At 28.6% G+C, this 19,502-nt stretch overlaps 4 protein-coding genes across 5 annotated transcripts; 3 read left to right on the top strand and 1 right to left on the bottom strand.

Annotated features, from left to right (window-relative positions):
* The first annotated feature begins 1,264 nt into the window (after positions 1-1,264).
* On the top strand, positions 1,265-3,651 carry LOC107192071 (trafficking protein particle complex subunit 6B). Of its 2 annotated transcripts, none has more exons than XM_015581261.1 (3): positions 1,265-1,361; positions 1,510-1,665; positions 2,888-3,651. In XM_015581261.1, exons 2-3 carry the CDS (start codon positions 1,540-1,542, stop codon positions 3,287-3,289), a joined length of 528 nt encoding a protein of 175 aa, XP_015436747.1. In that variant the 5' UTR covers positions 1,265-1,361; positions 1,510-1,539; the 3' UTR covers positions 3,290-3,651. The 2 variants fall into 2 exon arrangements, with proteins under 2 accessions (XP_015436747.1, XP_015436746.1); XM_015581260.1 differs by having other exon boundaries at positions 1,505-1,665.
* Positions 3,652-4,266: 615 nt separating this feature from the next.
* Positions 4,267-6,558, top strand: LOC107192067 (general transcription factor II-I repeat domain-containing protein 2-like). Its single transcript, XM_015581254.1, has 4 exons — positions 4,267-4,300; positions 4,391-5,074; positions 5,192-5,469; positions 6,481-6,558. Exons 1-4 carry the CDS (start codon positions 4,267-4,269, stop codon positions 6,556-6,558), a joined length of 1,074 nt encoding a protein of 357 aa, XP_015436740.1.
* A 1,234-nt stretch (positions 6,559-7,792) lies between these two features.
* On the bottom strand, positions 7,793-11,478 carry LOC107192066 (cystathionine beta-synthase). Its single transcript, XM_015581253.1, has 7 exons — positions 11,421-11,478; positions 11,039-11,137; positions 9,449-9,558; positions 9,033-9,382; positions 8,676-8,926; positions 8,325-8,595; positions 7,793-8,236 (listed from the first exon to the last, which is right to left on the bottom strand). Exons 2-7 carry the CDS (start codon positions 11,128-11,130, stop codon positions 7,793-7,795), a joined length of 1,518 nt encoding a protein of 505 aa, XP_015436739.1. The 5' UTR covers positions 11,131-11,137; positions 11,421-11,478.
* Positions 11,479-12,026: 548 nt separating this feature from the next.
* Positions 12,027-19,094, top strand: LOC107192070 (GRAM domain-containing protein 1B-like). Its single transcript, XM_015581259.1, has 13 exons — positions 12,027-12,303; positions 12,449-12,743; positions 12,846-13,041; positions 13,712-13,992; positions 16,095-16,247; positions 16,377-16,500; positions 17,428-17,586; positions 17,694-17,815; positions 17,958-18,150; positions 18,221-18,451; positions 18,544-18,697; positions 18,765-18,885; positions 18,963-19,094. Exons 1-13 carry the CDS (start codon positions 12,257-12,259, stop codon positions 19,092-19,094), a joined length of 2,208 nt encoding a protein of 735 aa, XP_015436745.1. The 5' UTR covers positions 12,027-12,256.
* The last annotated feature ends 408 nt before the right edge of the window (positions 19,095-19,502 follow it).

Below are 19,502 nucleotides of genomic sequence, written 5' to 3'. Positions count from 1 at the left end.
TACTACAGCATGTGTGCTCCAAATTCGTACTGTTGTCATCACAACGAGCATCATTTTCAATCTCGGTATTATTTCGTTTAGGTGAAGAGATAATATATTCGCTAATGTCATTTATGGCAATATCTGCAAAATATAATTTTTTAAATTAATCAAATACAAATTTAATTAATTAAGATAAATTAAGAAAGTAAGCATACTTTCTTCGTTTTCAGATGTTTGTAAATATTTATACACTTCCTAGAAATCTTTTTCCAAATAAACCATATTTCCTGGAACTAGAAGTTAACATTAAATTATGTAAAAAATAACACTGAAAACATCTTATCTCATTTCACAATATTATTTATAATGTATTATACCATTGTTATTTTCTGTATCCGAATCAAACTCAGGAGGAGTTCCAAGTAGCTTTTCAAGATTATCAGTATTTGATATATCACAGTAGTCAATCACATTTTGAAAATTTACATTCATCTCATTCAATTCATTGTAATCAGAATTTATCTCACGAATTAATTCGGTGTTACCGCTTGAATTATTAATTTCTTTTTCATTAAATTTTTTATATATAATATTGCGGCATCTGATCTTCTTACTGTATTCTAAAATACGTCGTTTCTGTTGTCTCTTTGACAATTCAGAAAATATTTTGCGTCTATTATGCATACCTTACCGTACAATTACAATAAAAAAATAAAATGTTTTTAAAACTATAGGCTACACAATCAACAATATGTACATATTATAAACATTCAACATATCTAGCAAGAAATTTGATATTAAGAAAAATACGAAATTAGTTAAAATAAGACACAAAACCTTCTACCAAACACTACAATAAACTTATGTGTGTTCACCACGCATGTAAGACTTCGCGATGCTCACTTTATGATGCTGAGATGCTCTGATGTTTTGTAAATGCATTTGAGATTCAAATTTTGAATCAATTGAATACGCATTCCAATTACCAATCCTTGTTCTGTCCCTAGGGTATCTTCGGCAGCGTCACCTAACGAACATCAAATATCGCTACTAGGGAGCAGAGATGTCGTTATAATACGTATCTGACGTTATCTTAACGATATCATATTCCAGACAACTATTCGGTACCCCTCAAAAGATTATTGTAAAGACTACCTCTAAAATACAGTTATCTGAATGATATCTTTCTGGTAACTTTTTTCAGATATCTGTAGCAATGACTTTTTTCAGATGTCTTACGGATATCTGCAGATGACTCTGGTTAAGTGGGTTAATACGTGAATTTTAGCATTTTCATAATGAGAGTCTCATTTCTCATTTCCTCTCTGGTGCTAATACTAGAGTCGGCGGCTGTGGTATTATGAAACCGTGACAGTGAGGTTAGACGTTTGTGTTTCATGTGAAAGTTGCATTAAATAATACTTATTTAAACAGAAAGTTAATTAATAACAGCTTATGTTACCATTAATTCACATACATAAATTAATGTTTGAAATTTCTTTATCATAAATTTTGTCAACAGTATAGTTCTATGGTATAATATAATAAAAGAACAAAATGAGACAACAAGTAATTGACACAAAGATGAATTCTCATACGGCCGGAGAAGCTGATGAATGTCTTTTCGAATATTTACACACAGAAATGGTTAATTATACTCTGAGTAAGGCGTCTAACAAAAAGGTAATTATCCACAAAAGGTTATAAATTTTATGTTTACATAATTTTTTCGGTTTATGTACAGCAGTACTAATGCTATTTCTTTAACTTAAAAGTACCTTCTTTTTATTTTGATCACAAGTAAAAAATATTCATGTAACATAATTCAAAGATCATATAAGTTTCATAGTACATAATATAGAGGAGTTTATAATGAAAAGAATCTTCACAAAATTTGAAAATTAAATTAACAATGTTTCTGAATAGTTTAATGTAATACATAGGGCCATTCCTGGCAGGGGTGCAGTAGGTTCCAGATTGTTTATTATATGTAAAATTTGGACTAGTAAGAATAATAATGAAATGTTTTCCAATGCTTATAATCATTTTAGAACAACAGAATTTAATCAGATTAAATGCGTATGTAATCTTTGTAACAGTACTTGTATACTAAAAGGAACTATCTTTATGGACAGCCTAAAATAGCATATAACATTTAGCCATATTTAGTGGGTTAAATTCCTGTAGGTAATTAATAGTCGTTATTTATCAACCATAACATCATTATTGCAAACATTATGTGCTAGTTTTGTACTTATATGTGAAAAATATTAATTTTAAATAAAACCATTCATTTTTGAAGGATCTATTTAAAATGAATATTTTATTATTATTATTATTATATATATATAAAAGTAAATACTGCATATCAAATTTTTAATTGAATAATATTAAATTAATAAGGGCAGTGATACTGGTTTTGCACCCAGAAACGGCCCTTGTAATACATATAGCATAAATGTTTGGAAACAATACATATTACTGACATATTATTCAAATAGAAGTCATTATCAAATTCCTATAATTTGTGTTATAACTATAAATTTAAAATAAATTGTACATTCAATACATTTCATCATAAATTACCTTCCTTTATTTCTTACAAACGTAAAACTAAGCAATATATAGAAACTTGTGTTTATATTTTATGTCCATTAGAAAGCAAAAAGAATAAAACAAAAGATTTATCATACTTTTGTGTTTTTTAATGAATTTGATCTTCTCTTCTTACTTTGTAGATTATTTCTTTTTTTGTTTTATAAATGATACTTTTATTATAAACCTCTTCATTCTTGATCTTTGTTAACGAGTGAAAATATGGTAATTACAAATAATAGTTTTTTCTTTACTGTGATTTTGATAAATCTACTAAGTTTTTCTTATTTATTATATGAAAAATATAAAGGAAAAGGAGGAAGAGCTCAGTCGACTAGAATGGATGGGATTCAGTGTTGGGTACAGAATCATTGAGCGATTAACACGGGACTGCAGTCGATTCAAAGATGAGTTGGATATGATAAAATTCATTTGTACAGATTTTTGGTCCAGTCTCTATCATAAACAGATTGATAATTTACGAACAAATCACCATGGTGTATATATGTTGCAAGATAATTCATTTCGATTATTAAATAAAGTAGGTACCAATTGCAATAAACAGTATCTTCAAGAAAGTCCACGCTTATTAGCATTTACTTGTGGACTTTTAAGGGGGAGCTTAGCAAATCTTGGAATAATTAGTACTGTTAATGCTGAAATTTCTACATTACCAAGCTGTAAATTTCATGTGCAAGTGCAGCAAATGTAATAATTATTGTAATATTATTTTCCTTAATATAAATAGGTTCAAATTTAGACTTTATCATTTTTATAGATCAGGCCTGTCCAACTTGTGGCCCGCGGGCCAAAATCGATAATCGCCCCTACCGGCTTGCTCTTTCAGCCGAGGGGATGACCCTCCTCCATTCCATAAGAAGTCCGACAATACAGAGGCAAGAAAGCGTGTGTACACGCTCTGACTGTCCCCACTTCTGACGCTCCAGAAATTCCTACCCGCACGTACCTCTTGCCCCACGATCGCATCGCAGCGCAAGCGAGTAGTGGGGTATGGACTGAGTGATGGTGGGGACCGCGTCGTCTGGCGAAATGACCCGCGGACCACATGTTGGACAGGCCTGTATAGATTATTGTGAAGACAGAAAATAAACAGAAATTTATTTTCTGTATTAAATATTTTATTAAGTTAAAGATAAAATAGAATGTTAAATATTTAATGTATATGCAGTACTTAATACTGCGTGTGTGGAATGTTATTAAACTGAGACTATATGCACATCATTGAATATATGTATATATATATATACACACACACACACGAAAACCGCGTTTAGACTGGTTTAGACGGTTTAGACCAGGCATGTCAAACACGCGGCCCGCCAATACATAGGTTGCGGCCCGCCGAGACTTTTTAAACATTTTTAAATATCAAGCTTTGACGCTTGAAGTTGGAAAGTTTGAACTTTTTGGTTGACGCTGGCGCGAGGCGTCAAATGAAAAGCGGCGGCCGAAACCGAACGGAGATAAAAACACAAGACGATCAGAAACATGATAGAACGCGGAGCGATCTAATGCGACACACGACACATGTTTGTCCAAGTCGTCACAAAGTGCAGTGTTTGCTCAATCGTTTGCGAATGATATTTTGAACTCTAAAGTGGATTTTGGTTTTTATTCATATTAAACTAAAAAGTTATTTAATAAAAATATAATCGAACTTCAAGAACAATGAGTAAGAAAAGATCAATTGAAGAGGAACATCGTAATTTTCAAGAAAAATGGGAACTGCAATATTTTTGTGTCCAAAACAAGAATAAAATATTATGCCTGATATGTAAAAACTCTATTTCAGTTGCTAAGGAATATAATCTTAAAAGGCACTATGACACAAATCATAAAACAAACTATGACCAATACGTTGCAAAACTTCGTGAAGACAAATTGTCGGAATTGAAATCAATTCTTCAAAATCAACAAAGTGTTTTCACGAAATGTGTTGAAGACAATACAGCTGCTGTAAAAGTTAGTTATATGTTATCACATTTAATCGCAAGCAGATCGAAACCATTTACGAAAGGGGAATTTATTAGTGAATGCTTAATTAAAGCGGCGGAAGTATTATGTCCAGCACAAATAAAGAAATTTAAAAGTGTAAGTTTAAGTCGAAATACTGTAGCTAGCAGAATTGATGAAATAGCCGAAAATTTGAGAAATCAGCATAATACAACAATATCAACATTTCAAGCCTACTCTATTGCAATTGATGAAAGTACAGATGTTCGAAATATCGCTCAGCTGGCCGTTTTTATTCGCGGATGCGATGTTAATTTAAAAATAAGTGAAGAACTTTTGGAAATCATTACTATGCATAATACAACCACTGGAGCTGATATTTTTGATGCACTTATGGAAGTTTTGAAGAAGTATAAGTTACCATTGGAAAAGTTCGTTCGTCTTGTAACTGATGGTGCACCTACCATGACCGGTATTACTAAAGGAGTTGTTGCAAGATTAAAAGAAACATGCAAACAGTATGGTAATAATAATTTTGAACATTTTCATTGTATTATTCACCAGCAAGTACTGTGCTCCAAAGTTTTAAATATCGGACATGTTTTAAAAATAGTCACCAAAATTGTAAATTATATTCGAGCACGTGGACTTAATCATCGTCAATTTGCTTCATTTCTGGAAGATATAGAATGTGAATACACCGATCTACCATATTATACGGAAGTTCGATGGCTTTCGAGTCATAAAGTGTTAAAACGATTCTTCAAATTGCTGGACGAAATCATAATTTTCTTGGAAACAGAAAATTATGAATGTGCTGAATTAAAAGATGGACAATGGATAAAGGACCTGGCTTTCTCAGTTGATATTACAAGTCATCTTAATCAACTTAATCTTAAGCTTCAAGGCAAAAATCATGTTGTTATCCGCTATTTGATAATATTAACGCTTTCAAACAAAAATTATTACTTTGGCGAAAACAAATAGAAAAAGAAAACTTGTCTCACTTTGAAAGCTGTCAATATCTATTGATTAAATCACCTAAATTAAAATTTACAGAATATGCTCACCAAATTAAATTGTTAGAAACGGAATTCGATCGAAGATTTTCTGATTTTAAAAGCTGTGAATTACAATTTCGTCTTTTTACTTCACCTCTATCTATCGATATTGAAATTGTTGATGAAAACTTACAAATGGAATTAATTGAAATCCAATGTGATTCTTTGCTGAAGCAAAAATGTATGGAAGTTGGAATTTCAGATTTTTATACATATTTATCTGTAGATCGGTTTCCTAAAATGTTATCGTTTGTTACGCGTATAATGGCTATGTTCGAAAGCACTTATTTATGCGAGCAACTATTTTCTTTAATGAAAAATAACAAAAATTCAGAAAGGTCAAGATTAACCGATCAACATTTATCATCAATTTTAAAAATTGCATCAGCTCAATATATTCAACGAAATTTTGATGACTTACTTTGTGAAAAACGATGTCAAATATCTTCTCAAAAGTAATATTAAACTGTGATTTTGTTTATTTCTTATTATAACTTTTATTTTTGTTTTTTATAAAAAATATAAAATATTTATAGTTTAAGTTTAAAAAATAACATGAAATATAAAATGTCTATGTATGTATTGTATATTATATAATATACAATAAAATGTAAAATATTTTTTTAGTTTAAAAAATGACATGAAATATAAAACGACTATGTATGTATAATATACAATACATTGAGCTTGACATTGAGTCTAATAAATACATAATACATAATATAATCATTCTAAAAATCGTATTTTATTAATTTTTTGAACATTGAAAACATGCGGCCCCCAACTCAATACAAAATAGATCATGTGGCCCGTAATATCATATGAGTTTGACATGCCTGGTTTAGACACTAAAAACGTTATATTACAGAGCAAGAATAAAAAGAAATCAGGTGGCGCTTCTACACAACCCGTGCTACTTGCAGCGCTGGATTTGAATATATCTTAACATAGAAACTTGTATTAATATATTTATAGTATTATTTCACTCAGTTGAGTATGTAATAAATGTATACAATTTGCAGTCCTGTTATTAATTAAATCTGCTATAAAACAGATCAGTAAAAATTAAAATAAATGTTTCTTTCTGTACTGAACATCTCATTTTATAGATAATAGAACGTTATACAATAAATCTAACTTGAAATCAGAGATGGGCAAAATTTTCATCTAAATAAAAATTTTGAATAATGAATAAAAGATACAAAAATTTTATTCGTTATTCGAAACTTGAATAAAAAAATATCTTTATTCGACGAGCGTCGATTGAATAAATTTATTCGACGAGAATCTTCTTCAATTCATTCATGACACTTTCATTAATTATTAATATATATTGAAAATTGTAAAAATTTTAATTTTCATTCGTGCGTGATTCCTTATTTCATCTACGTCTGTTTACATTGTATGCCGACTGTCGGTCGCTGGCCTTTGACGTTCGACGCTCTACGCTCAGCAGTGCGTTTTTTCGAGCTGGCTGACTGGTCAAAGTTAATTGAAGATTTATTCAACGCCTTCGGATAAAAGATACAAATAACAGATGAAAATATCGCCGACGCTATGAATAAAACGCCCCGAATAAAGAAAGTATCGTTTATTCGTCGGATAATTCTCTTCGAATAAATTTATTCAATCGACGCTCGTCGAATGAAGATACTTTTATTTATTCAAGCTTCGAATAACGAATAAAGATAAAGTATCTCTTATTCGAACAGTTATTTAAATAATTTTTTATTTAGATAATGCCCGTCTTTGCTTGAAATGTCACTAATGAGATTTTCAAAGTAAATTTTGTTTATAACTTTTATTTTATTATAATAATTTACATAAAAAGTAGTGCACACTGTTTGTTCAATTTTTATGATCTATTATAAGTTTTACCATGTATTTTGTGTTTTATTTATTTTTGAATGATTACATAAGCACTTTGAGTTTTGACGAAATTAAGTGTATATATATACGCTTTTAAAATGATTTTGTCAGTTATCAAAAAGTTGTATAAAGTAAGTATCACAAATTTGAGAAACATAGATTACTATAATAAACTATGATGATCATATAAATGATAATAAACTATATCTTATGATAACACTTTATGAAAAGATCATACAAAATATTAACAAAGCATCAATAAAAACTTTAAGAAAATATCAGATTTTTAAAACTCTTAACTTATTATTTAATCAGTTACTGGAATTCACTGTACCCTTACTTTTTGTAATGAAATTCAATATGTGGGAAAAATTTACAATAGCAATAAAAGTATTATTATGTTCTTCATCTAAAATAACAGCGTATAATTCTTTTTCAAGAAGACGCGATAATTGTCCAAGAGTTACTGAAACTTTAACTTTCGCATAATGTTTCACCATAGACCTTTCCACAGAGTCTATGAGCTTTATTCTGCCAAACACTAAATCTGACATAAGTGTATTACTATTAAGAATACCATTTACGTGTATATTGTCATTACTGATAACTAACTGTTGAACTTTTGTATCTTCAAAAATACGAATAGCGTCTTGACATGTTATATTCTCTTTGAACAAAGGCGTTTTATCAAAAAATAAACGCGAAATTGGTATATCCCACCACCATTTTTTTACTTCATTTTGACATGTAGACTCCTGTAATGCGTTATAATAGTGAGTCATTTAAGGGTACAATAAAAAGTGTCACAAATAATGAACTTAATATAAAATAAGAAGAACATACCAAAAATCCCCTAGCGTCCATCCAATGGTCAGATACAAATTTAGTCATATAGTTTCGTATTCCGTCAGGTAAAACAACAACAACGCGCGTTCCTTCAGAAAAATCTTTGGCTATCTTAAGAGCAGCTGTAAGTGCAGCACCGCTACTACCACCACATAATAAACCTTCCTTACGTATAAGCATTCTAGCTGCATTCAATGATTCACAATCTTCAGTTTTTATCCATTTATCAATTACATTATGGTCTAACACTGTGGGTATAAAATCGTAGCTAAAAAAAATGGTATATATTAATAAAAACATAAAGGAGAATCATTATTGTCAATAAAATAAAAACAGAAAGTAATTTACCCAATTCCTTCTACTTCATAGAAATTAACATCATCTTGTAATTCAGGTGACTGAGCTAAGATACTGCCTTTAGGATCTACAGCAATAATTTTTGTACCTGGAGATAATTCTTTCAATTTTCGCCCAACACCACTGATAGTTCCACCAGTGCCTGCACCGGCTACTAAATAATCTATTTTTTCATCACACTGTTTCCAAATTTCGACTGCAGTTTGGTCATAATGAGCCAATGGATTTCCAGGATTAGTATACTGAACAGAAAATACATAGAAACTAAATTATGAAATTATTTTATATGTGTGATTATAAAATAATAAGTTCTGAAATTATTTCATATTTACACATGTAAAATCTTACTTGATCAAGAACAACGCTATTTGGTATTTCCTTTTGTAATTTATGAGCAACATTAATATGTGCTTCTGGACTGTCGAAACTTGCTTCTGTTGGTGTTCTCACAATTTTAGCACCAAGAGCACGAAGCGTGTAAACCTTTTCATTAGACATTTTTTCTGGCATAACAATAATACATTTGTAACCTTTAACTGCAGCAGTCATTGCTAATCCAATTCCTGTATTACCACTTGTAGGTTCAATAATGGTATAACCTGGTTTCAACAAACCCTTCTCTTCTGCATCTTGAACCATTCTATATGCAATTCTATCCTTCACAGATCCACCAGGATTGAAGAATTCACATTTTACATCTAAATATTGAATTATACATTTACACTTATATGTACATTAATAATGATGACAAAATTAATACTAACACATTTCACATTTAATTCCATAAGATTTAGGAATGTTGTTCAACTTTATTAATGGTGTTTGTCCAATAGCTGTTAATACATCAGGTAATATTTTATTACGATCAGGCATTCTGAAATAAAAATTTCATACATGTATTGAAATTTCTACTGTATCTATGTTATTTAAGAAATTATATATAAAATTTAATGCAAAATTTGGACATAAATAAGGAGAATTTTGTTATTGTTTCACCAATATTTTAAACTGAAATAAAAAAGGGTCTGTTATTTTTTAAATTATTATACATGTTACATTATTTTTTCAGTTTTATAGCACACGTTCTTTTTTAGCATAAGTAATATTGAACATGAAATTTTGTATCATCATATACAATTTTTCTGGTAAAACTTCATGTAACTAGATAAAAGAATTTGATAACAGCCTACTTATGCAATGTTTTTGTAATACTTTCTTAGAAAAACTATATTAGCATATTTCACTATCATGTAAGTAAGAAACTGTTGTAAAATTACAAATGCTCTAATGTCAAAATAGCTTCTATATTAGTATAAAGATACTGAACCAAGTCATAGCTACCTACCTATTCAGTTACTGATGAGATTTTTATTAGATCAGTTATCATTAACTATTTTTATCAGTAATATAATTACATCACTACAATTTACACATAGTTTTCGTTTCATGGTAACAAAAAAATATAACATTATAACAATTTTTTTTACTGGACTACAAACTGCAAAGTATCAAACAATGTTTTTCAGTTGAATACTATTTATTGTAAGCTTTCCTATAGAGATGCCATTAATATTGAGTCGTTCTAACTAAAGATTTAATGAAGTTTAACATTAAATACATTCTTTAATAATAAACAAAATCATACATGACAAAAATTTTTGGATAATTGTTGTACTTTGATGAAATTATTAAAAGTTAAAAGGTAATACAATTTTGAAATGAATATACAATATGACTAATATTTCATACTATATCTTTTTGAATAAATGACTGCCTTTATTCTTTTTGGTACAGACATTAAAAATTTTTGAAATTTTTCAGTAAAAGTGCTCTACCATTTCTGGTATTCTATTTTAAATGATTCATTTACATTTTATAATTCATTGGTTTTTCACTTTTGTTTTAAATGATTTCAAAGATGTTCAGTAGGATTTAAATTAGTGTTTTAGTATGGTCGCTCTATTGTAAAAATACTTTGAGTGTCAGTCAACTTGTTATAATGCAAAAAGGATATGGTCATTATTGTATTGAAAAATGTATTTATAAACAATGTTTGAACTATTTCCATAGTAACATATGTAAATATACAAAATAAAATAAATATTACAATAAAATTTTATAATATTTTTAGGTTCCTTCAACTTTAATAAAGAAAGATTTTCACTTTGATACTCATTTGTGAAACTGCCAGTAAAAATGTTATCTGTAACTTGTTTATTAATATTTGTATAATTATGTATGTATGTTTATTATACAAAAGCTAAGGACATTGTAAATAATATTCAATATGTTTTAACAAATATTAGTTTCCGAATCCAAGCAGTTTAATAATACTACCTTTTTCATCGACTTACTCTGTTTTAATTGTATGTGGAGTATTTGTTGCATTTGGTTTCCACGTGCAACGGCTAGGCCGGTCAGGTCGTATCAATTCCATCGAATCCATTATACCACTTTAAAAAAAAACATACAATTAATGAAAACAAATGATCAAGAAGACCTTTCTTTTTGATAAATAAACCAGACACAATAGAATTCCTTAAAATATTGCATTGTTGTTTATTTAATAGGATTGATACGTATTTAATACTGGTTACATATGCGCAACCTATGATACTCCTTTAAATGATTACTCAAATAAATATTAATTAAATAGTACTATAATTTCAAAGATAACAAATTCTAATTTTATGCAATATTCACCCTAATAATATTACATATTTATTTAATAAGTACCAATAAGTAAGCCACACAAGAAATACCGCTCATAAAATGCAAACAAAGCACGTGACGAAATGAACGAACGGTTGTATGTGCAATTTACATGATTCTTTATGCCAATATCGCATTGAAAATATCGCGTTAGATTTTGAATACCAATCGATTACTATACAATATACAGTATTGTTAATGTAAGAATACGTGACGTTTTTTTTTTGTGAAAAATTTCACTTTTTTGTATAATCGCGATTACATTGTTTAAATAAAGGGTGAAATATTTCTTGGACAAAATAATACTCAAAAGATTTAGATCCGGAATTTTAAAACAATATACGCATGTATTATGAATCGTTTAACGTTTTCACAATCCATATACGTAAAATTTGATTTGAATCTTTTAGAAATTTGTATGCGTATCTATCAGTTAATCGAAAAAACATACAATGGTTCAAAATGGTGGATCATTTTTGATACGCGCATTATTTTCTATTTTGTTTTAAAAGACAGTGTATATTGATTGAAATTTCAATAAGAAAGTAAAGACAAGGAATACATAAATGTATAATAACCATATAATTTTACACGAATCAAAGCAGTGACGTGTATTTCATAACAAATTTATATTTACTTGAAATGGATTGTCATTATCGTTACGATTCCACATTTTGCGAAAGTCACGCGTACGTTGCTTTTTCAAAATGTGATTACCGTGAAAAAAAAATATCGTGTTATTAATGTGTATTGCCAAGGTTTGTTGTTAATATTTTGTACAGCTGCTACACACTATTATTAAAGTGTGACAAGTTCACAGAACCATCAGATAAAATTTATGACAACACTTTACAATTATTATGCACTTTGAAGTGGAATCTTTGCAGAAATATCCAGCCTCAAGCATGTGAGTAATTTTACAATAAATATATCATAAAGTTTTCTTTATTTTGTCTCAGTATTTTGATATTTTGCTAATCATATATTTATATTGCAAGGAATTTGTTGTTTTAATACATTTTTGTTTTTATTGTTCTAATGTCATTTTGTAGGAATAAGTCAGTGGAAGATTTATTAATCTCTAGTCGCGATGTAATTACGAACATAAATTCTGCTGGATTGGAAATTCAAAATTCAGCAACAAGTATGGGAAATGGTGTATCAGATAATATTCAAGAATCATTAATTGGAACTTCTGGAGAACGATGTAGTCCAGTTTCTAGTCCTAATTTATCTCCACGCCCTAGTCCAAAAGCACGTTGCAAACGAGATCATTCTAAAACAAATTCTGATTCAACTACCAAAGAATCTAACAATCTAAACAAATTAGATGAAAATCAATTACATGTAAGATTTTGTCTTCTATCATCTAGTTACCTTAAAAGAAGTTGTGTAAATATATTTTGCATTATCCTGTAACACTTACATATAATTTGTGCTCAATAACAGGATGCGGCAAATAAATCGTCAGACTCTTCCCAGACTGCAAAAGTTTCACATGATGGAAGAAAGGAAACACGTAGTGGAGAGCGAAATAAAAAAAAGTCATCTTGGTACAATGTTTTATATCCAACATATAAATCAAGGTCTGATGATTTCAAACGGATATTTAAAGATGTTCCCGATGATGAAAGATTAGTTGTTGGTAAGTGATTAGTTAATAGTATGTTGTCAATAAGAATGGATATTTTTCTTAGAACAATTTCATTGTAAGATATAGTTTTTGTGGGTATGAGAAAGTATCTGATATTACAAAAATATTTGATTCTATGGGACAAGTAATTTATTACATATTTTTTTTTCAATTTTCAACACTCTTTGAATTCCTATAAACAGGATTGAATCATCTCATTCTTATATTACAATTTAATGTTTTCCAATATTCCTGTTTGAAAAAAGAAACTAATAAATTATAACATTTTATTTCTTTTTTATACAAATTTAAATGTGTATAAATTATAGACTCTTCAAAAGTCATATAAGAATAATGCTGTTAAATTTAGTTCAATATTTTTTGTACCAGTTGAAAGGTTTAGTTTCACTCATGAGTATTATGCAATTTAAAGGTTCAAAAATATGATGCTGCAAAAAAAAAAAGTTTTACCTTATAGTGTGATAGTGATTATCATTTATCAGACATTTTCTCATATGTTCAAGCAAAGTAGAAATATTTTACGTTTTAATGCAAAGTGATGCTTTACATAATAAAATATATGTTTACAATTGACAACAAATAGTATTGGTTATATTAAATGGTAATAAGTTATATTAGCTACATTAAATTTCAAATATATATCACAATGCGTGATTTTTAGATTATTCATGTGCACTACAACGTGAAATATTGGTTCATGGAAGACTTTATGTTTCTCAAAATTATGTATGCTTTTATGCAAATATCTTCAGTTGGGAAACCTTAGTATCATTGCGTTGGAAGGATGTCACATCTATTACTAAAGAAAAAACTGCCATTGTTATTCCTAATGCAATTTCGATAGCAACTGCCACAGACAAATTTTTTTTAACATCTTTTGGAGCACGAGATAAAACATATGTAATGTTATTTCGTGTCTGGCAAAATGCCCTTATTGGCGAGGTATGAAAATTTTATATAATATGTAAACACAACGATAATTTATTTAAACTACTTTTATATAAAATGAATAAACTGTACTGTACTGCATGTGTAATTGCCTACTGGTATCATATGCACATCAATATATGTTATATAAGAGTTTTACAATTGGCACATATTTGCCGTAATTGTTGCATGATAATTTGCAAGTTGTTATTTAATTGTCATGTTTTATTATAAGACTTATACAGGGTGTCCCAGAAAAGTGCAACAAATTAATGTGACAAACGAAAAACAATGCAAACTCTTCATAATAAAAAAACTTCATAACATTATTATTTTCTGATTGGCATCGTTTTTGAAATATAAGTAATTGACATTTTGGGATTCAATTTCCGATGTGCGCTGTGTAAATATTAAATGACAAAGTATGTAACAGTACATAAACAAGAAACACGCATAAATACATGTTTACATACATTACATGTTAATAGTAAGTATTTCAATATATTTCTGAAATTTTTTATGAAATGTATTTTTTCATTGATCTCAATGATGTTCACATGTCAAGTTAATTTCGTTTGTCTTCATTTTATCTAAGGTACATTTAAAATGTAATGATAAAAAAACACTTTCAATCTGTCTCGTGTAAGTCACTTTCGTCAACATACACGAGATTTCCGTAACGTTTTTTTCCGTAAACGTGTTCATGAAAGAATAAGTAGAAATGTAAGCTAAATATTTTTAATTCCTCGAACGAATAGATTTGAAAGATTTCGCTAAATACTCGTACAATTTAGTTTGAATTGTTTCATGTGTCTGTTCTTTACTTATTATATCTACTTATAACCATGTTTATAAACACCGACGATTATCGGTTACAGTCTGAGAGAAGATAGCAAGATTGAAAGAAAACAAACAATACCGTGCCACCTTTTGTGTTTACAAGTAGAAATAGTAAGTAATATATATACGGGTTAGCCAAGTCATATTAAATAGCACATGCACTACTCAACAAATATTTAAATTCAATTCTTTCGAAAAAAGTCTCATCTAAAAATAATTTTTTACATTTTCGGCTTTATTTTGCATGAGTAATTATCTTCTCTAAAATTGTAAGTGATTCATGTTTTTGTATGAAAACGTACATAAAAAAAATAAAATAATACTGATGATAAGAATAGATATTGTTTGATGAAGCTTTTGACTTGTACTAGATTGATTGACAAATAACATTCCATTATAACATACATGTAATTTTAAGATAACTAACACAATCACTGTATTACAAGAAAACTTATAACATATTCAAATTCTACTACATAAAATGATTTTCCTTACCATGAATATGCCATTGGAATGCTTCTGAATTTGGTAAACTGTCACAAATTCATAAGATTTCTAATTGTTATTAGAAATCTAAATTAATTTCTTATGTGATATTTTTAATTTACTTTCAAATTTTAATATATTATAGAAACTATTCCTTTGCAGTAAGAACTATATATCTTGGATTATTGACTTCCTATAATTAGAACTTCTTTTTTGATTGCAATTTAATTATACTTGATCATAAATTTGTATGAAATCTTATTAACAATAGATCACTATATGAATCCTTTCATATTTCTTATACAACTTTTTTTTTAGCTTGTAGTTGCTTGTATTCGACCGTTTTATTATAAAATATTAGCAAAACGAATTTTTGCCTAATTAAGGTTTTTATCACCTTCATTATTACTTTTGCTTTTCATTGAACTTCTTATATTGGTTCTGTGAAAACATTTAAATTATTGGTTCTATGTGACATACCAAAGCAAAATGCAAAAATTTAAGAAGCAGCATAGTTTACTGTAGAAGTAAATGGTAACATTTTCTAATAATATTACTGTTTATGTTAACATATATGTATATGTGTATTTCGTAACCGAGAAGTGCGTGTCGGAAATCGAACCACTCTTAATTGCTTTTATTTTGGAAATGAAGCCTCCGATTTCATAACTGTATGTTTTATTATTATATTATGTACAAGATTAATTAGTATCTAGTGCTTTGTTTGATCTGTACAAATAATAATATATGTTCAAATAGTGATTTTAAATGTAACACATTTAATATTCTAGTCAATGAGTGCAGCTGAAATGTGGCAACTCGTTCATTCCTGTTATGGAGATGAATTGGGTTTAACATCAGATGATGAAGACTATGTTCCACCATTACCTCCAGTTGACGATGAAAAGTTATCAACAAGATTATCTGTCGAATCGTTTTCTGAGGTAGTAGAAAAACTTTAAAAGATAAAACATTTAAAAATGTGTAGAAAGTATATAATACTTTTCTCATGATTGTAAATTGTTACTCATATCCTATCATTTCACAAATTCAATGTTTATTTTTCCATAAAGGTAGAAAATAGTAATGTGGAAAACTCTGCAACTGGACCAGTAGAACATCGGTCTCGACCAGATCCAGTTTTGGATGCCACAGATCTTAGTGATACAACAGAGAGCGATGTTGAAAAGCATGGATGTATGTATCAAAAATTATTGTCTTCAAAACTATTTTATACCATTCTGAGTAGGTCTTCTTTTATTAGAATTTAATGGTCAGGCTACATATTTCTTAGAAGTTACATGTTTACCATGTACCTATATTTCATGTCTATACATATATTATTTCATAAGTTAAGAATTAAATAACCAGTGATTTAAATAAAAGAATTCATGATAATCTTTCTCATCCCCCTTTCATTTCAGTAATAATTACTTTCCAAATTATAATTTAATGTATTAAATATATGTCTGTATACTATATTTAATGGGATGATGTGGGGAGGGGGTTAGGGAATTATCATGTAATAGAACATATACGATTACTCCTGAAAACATTCTTGCTTCTTTTGATAAGTGGAGATTGTGATCTAGATAAGTGTCTTTACAATGAAATAAGACTTCCGTTTTAGAAATCAATAAGCATAAATAAATTCTATAACATTAGTCTTTAGTCTCCTTGATTTCACTAGAAGTTAAGTATTTTTTAATTATTGTGGCAATCGAGTTGTGAATATTCTAAACTACAAACTTGTAAAACCAGGGCTTGTATTTAACAAGGTTTCTTTAACTTTGTAAATTATTTCAGAATGTATAATCTAGTAGTTCAGTATTTAAAAAGTTTATTTAAATAATAGTACTAATCTGAATGAATATTTACAATACTGAATTCTGCTGTGCAATACAATGTAGATATGTCATGTGTAATCATAATCCCTTCATTATCTATAAGAAGTAAATATTTTTGGAGCAGTTTATTCTTATCACTTTCCATATTTTAATCAGTTAATTAAAATTACATCCGTATTTATTAAATTACATTCAATTAACACATATGAAATATCGAATATTAGAAATTTATTTCTTCTTATGCATTGTGACCTAAACTTTTTAATTATGATTTCAGTGAAATCAAGCATTCGAAACAGTGTAGTGTGTACTTCTACTCATGATGGGCGACAGATTGGCAAGGCCACATTTCCGATTCATATTGATCACTTATTTACTTTGTTATTTACAAATTCCAAGTTTTTCTTAGATTTCCAAACCGCTCGCAAAACTACAGGTAAGATACAATATTTTAAACGCATTTTTTATTTATATGTGAATAAATATTGAAATACTATATCTAATAAGTTTATTATGCATATGAAAATCTTTCCATTGATTTAGATTTAGTACAGGCAGCATGGACACAAAATGAACAGACAGGTCAAAAAGTTAGAACCTTATCTTTTACAATGGCTCTGTCCCAAGCTATTGGACCAAGAACCTCTCACATTACAGAAACACAGGTGATTATTAAACTAGTAAATTCTAGTTAATTTTTATATATAATTAAAATTATAATTTTTATACTATATTTCATGATAAAATCCAATAACCACTAAAATGATTAATGTATATATTATTTTAGAAATATTAATATGTTTTTAGATAATGCTACCATGTAGCAGACCAGGCCATTTATATGGTATTGATGTGGAAACTGTAAACGGTGGAATTCCATATGCAGACTCATTTAGTGTATTTGTTCATTATTGTTTGACTAGTCTTTCTGAAAATGAAACAAATTTTACAGTTTACGCTCAAATAAAGTACAAAAAGAATGTATGGGGCCTTGTAAAAGGTAAGCACTTGCAATATATAAGACTCTACGTTTGTAATGGACGGTGAATGGTTTTTTATAACAATTACAGGAGTTATTGAAAAAAATTGTTGGGCTGGATTAGAAGAATATTTTACAAGTTTAATAAAAGCACTCACAACTGAATGCGAAGAATGTATTACCGGTGGAGGACTAAAAAGAAAAGCAAGAAGAAGACGTCGTGTTACAGGAACTGGTATCACTTTGCAAACTCATTCTGCAGACCATACGTCCTCTAATTTACAGAGTTCTCTAAACTTGCCACATATTAATGATAATAGTGGTATGTAAGCAATAAAGCAATATTATATTGTAATATTTTAACACTTCATAAGTCATAAATTACTTAAAAATAATATATTTTTTAATATATAGTTTCTGGGGTTCGAGGCGATTCCAATATAATAATTAGTTCAATGCTTTTGATTGCTGTGTTATGCTTGATGGTAATTAATGGCCTACTATATTACAAACTGTGGAGTTTGGAAGAAGCTGCTGCATATACAATCATGGATTTACATGTGTTAAAGTAGGTACTTAATACTTACCAAAAGATGTGTCTGTAGATTACTGACTTTTTTTAAAATTTTTTTTAGAAATACTCCGAAGACTGAAGAAGATTGGATTCATTTATTACAACAGCAAGAAAGTTTACATAATGTAGAAATGAGGAAATGGCAAAGAGTACTACATACCGCTGCACAATTACTTAGACAAGTAAGTCACGTAGTTTTATAAAATTATACTAATACCACGTTGTCAAGCAAACTAAAATTATCTGTTAAATGTTAAAGATAGAGGAATCACTAACGGAATTACAAATGAGTATTCACCCTACTGCAACGGAAAAAATGTTTTCAGTCCTAAAACCAAGTATAAAAAGTTTTAACTCACATACAGAACAGCGAAGTCATTCAGAAATGTAAAAATGCATAAAATATTTCAATGAAGTAAGTACTGTAATATTATATCTAATTAAAAGTTTGTTATAGTAATTTTTAAGTTTTCCTAACGATAAGAGTATTATTGTTATATTTGTGTATAATTTATAATTAGGCACAGAAATGCGCTGTGATGCTGATTTAAATTCCACAATGCGCAACAATACGCATGCAAATTATTTGACATAGAAAATGTAATTAAAAATTTGTTTCTATTGTCTTACATATATTACATGTAGTATTATATTTTCTTTCGTATAAAATATTAAATTTATCAGGTCTCCTTTAATACTGATCTTGTATTTATAATACATACATGTACAAATACGTGCATGTATACCTGTGTATGTGTATAGATAATGTATATTAGTATATTGTAAAGGAGAAAAATAA

This window comes from Dufourea novaeangliae, unplaced genomic scaffold (genome assembly GCF_001272555.1).
Source record: "Dufourea novaeangliae isolate 0120121106 unplaced genomic scaffold, ASM127255v1 scaffold305, whole genome shotgun sequence".
Taxonomy (NCBI): Eukaryota; Metazoa; Arthropoda; class Insecta; order Hymenoptera; family Halictidae; genus Dufourea; species Dufourea novaeangliae.
Note: the sequence above shows the minus strand (reverse complement) of the source record. Positions and strands in the feature narration are given on the sequence as shown.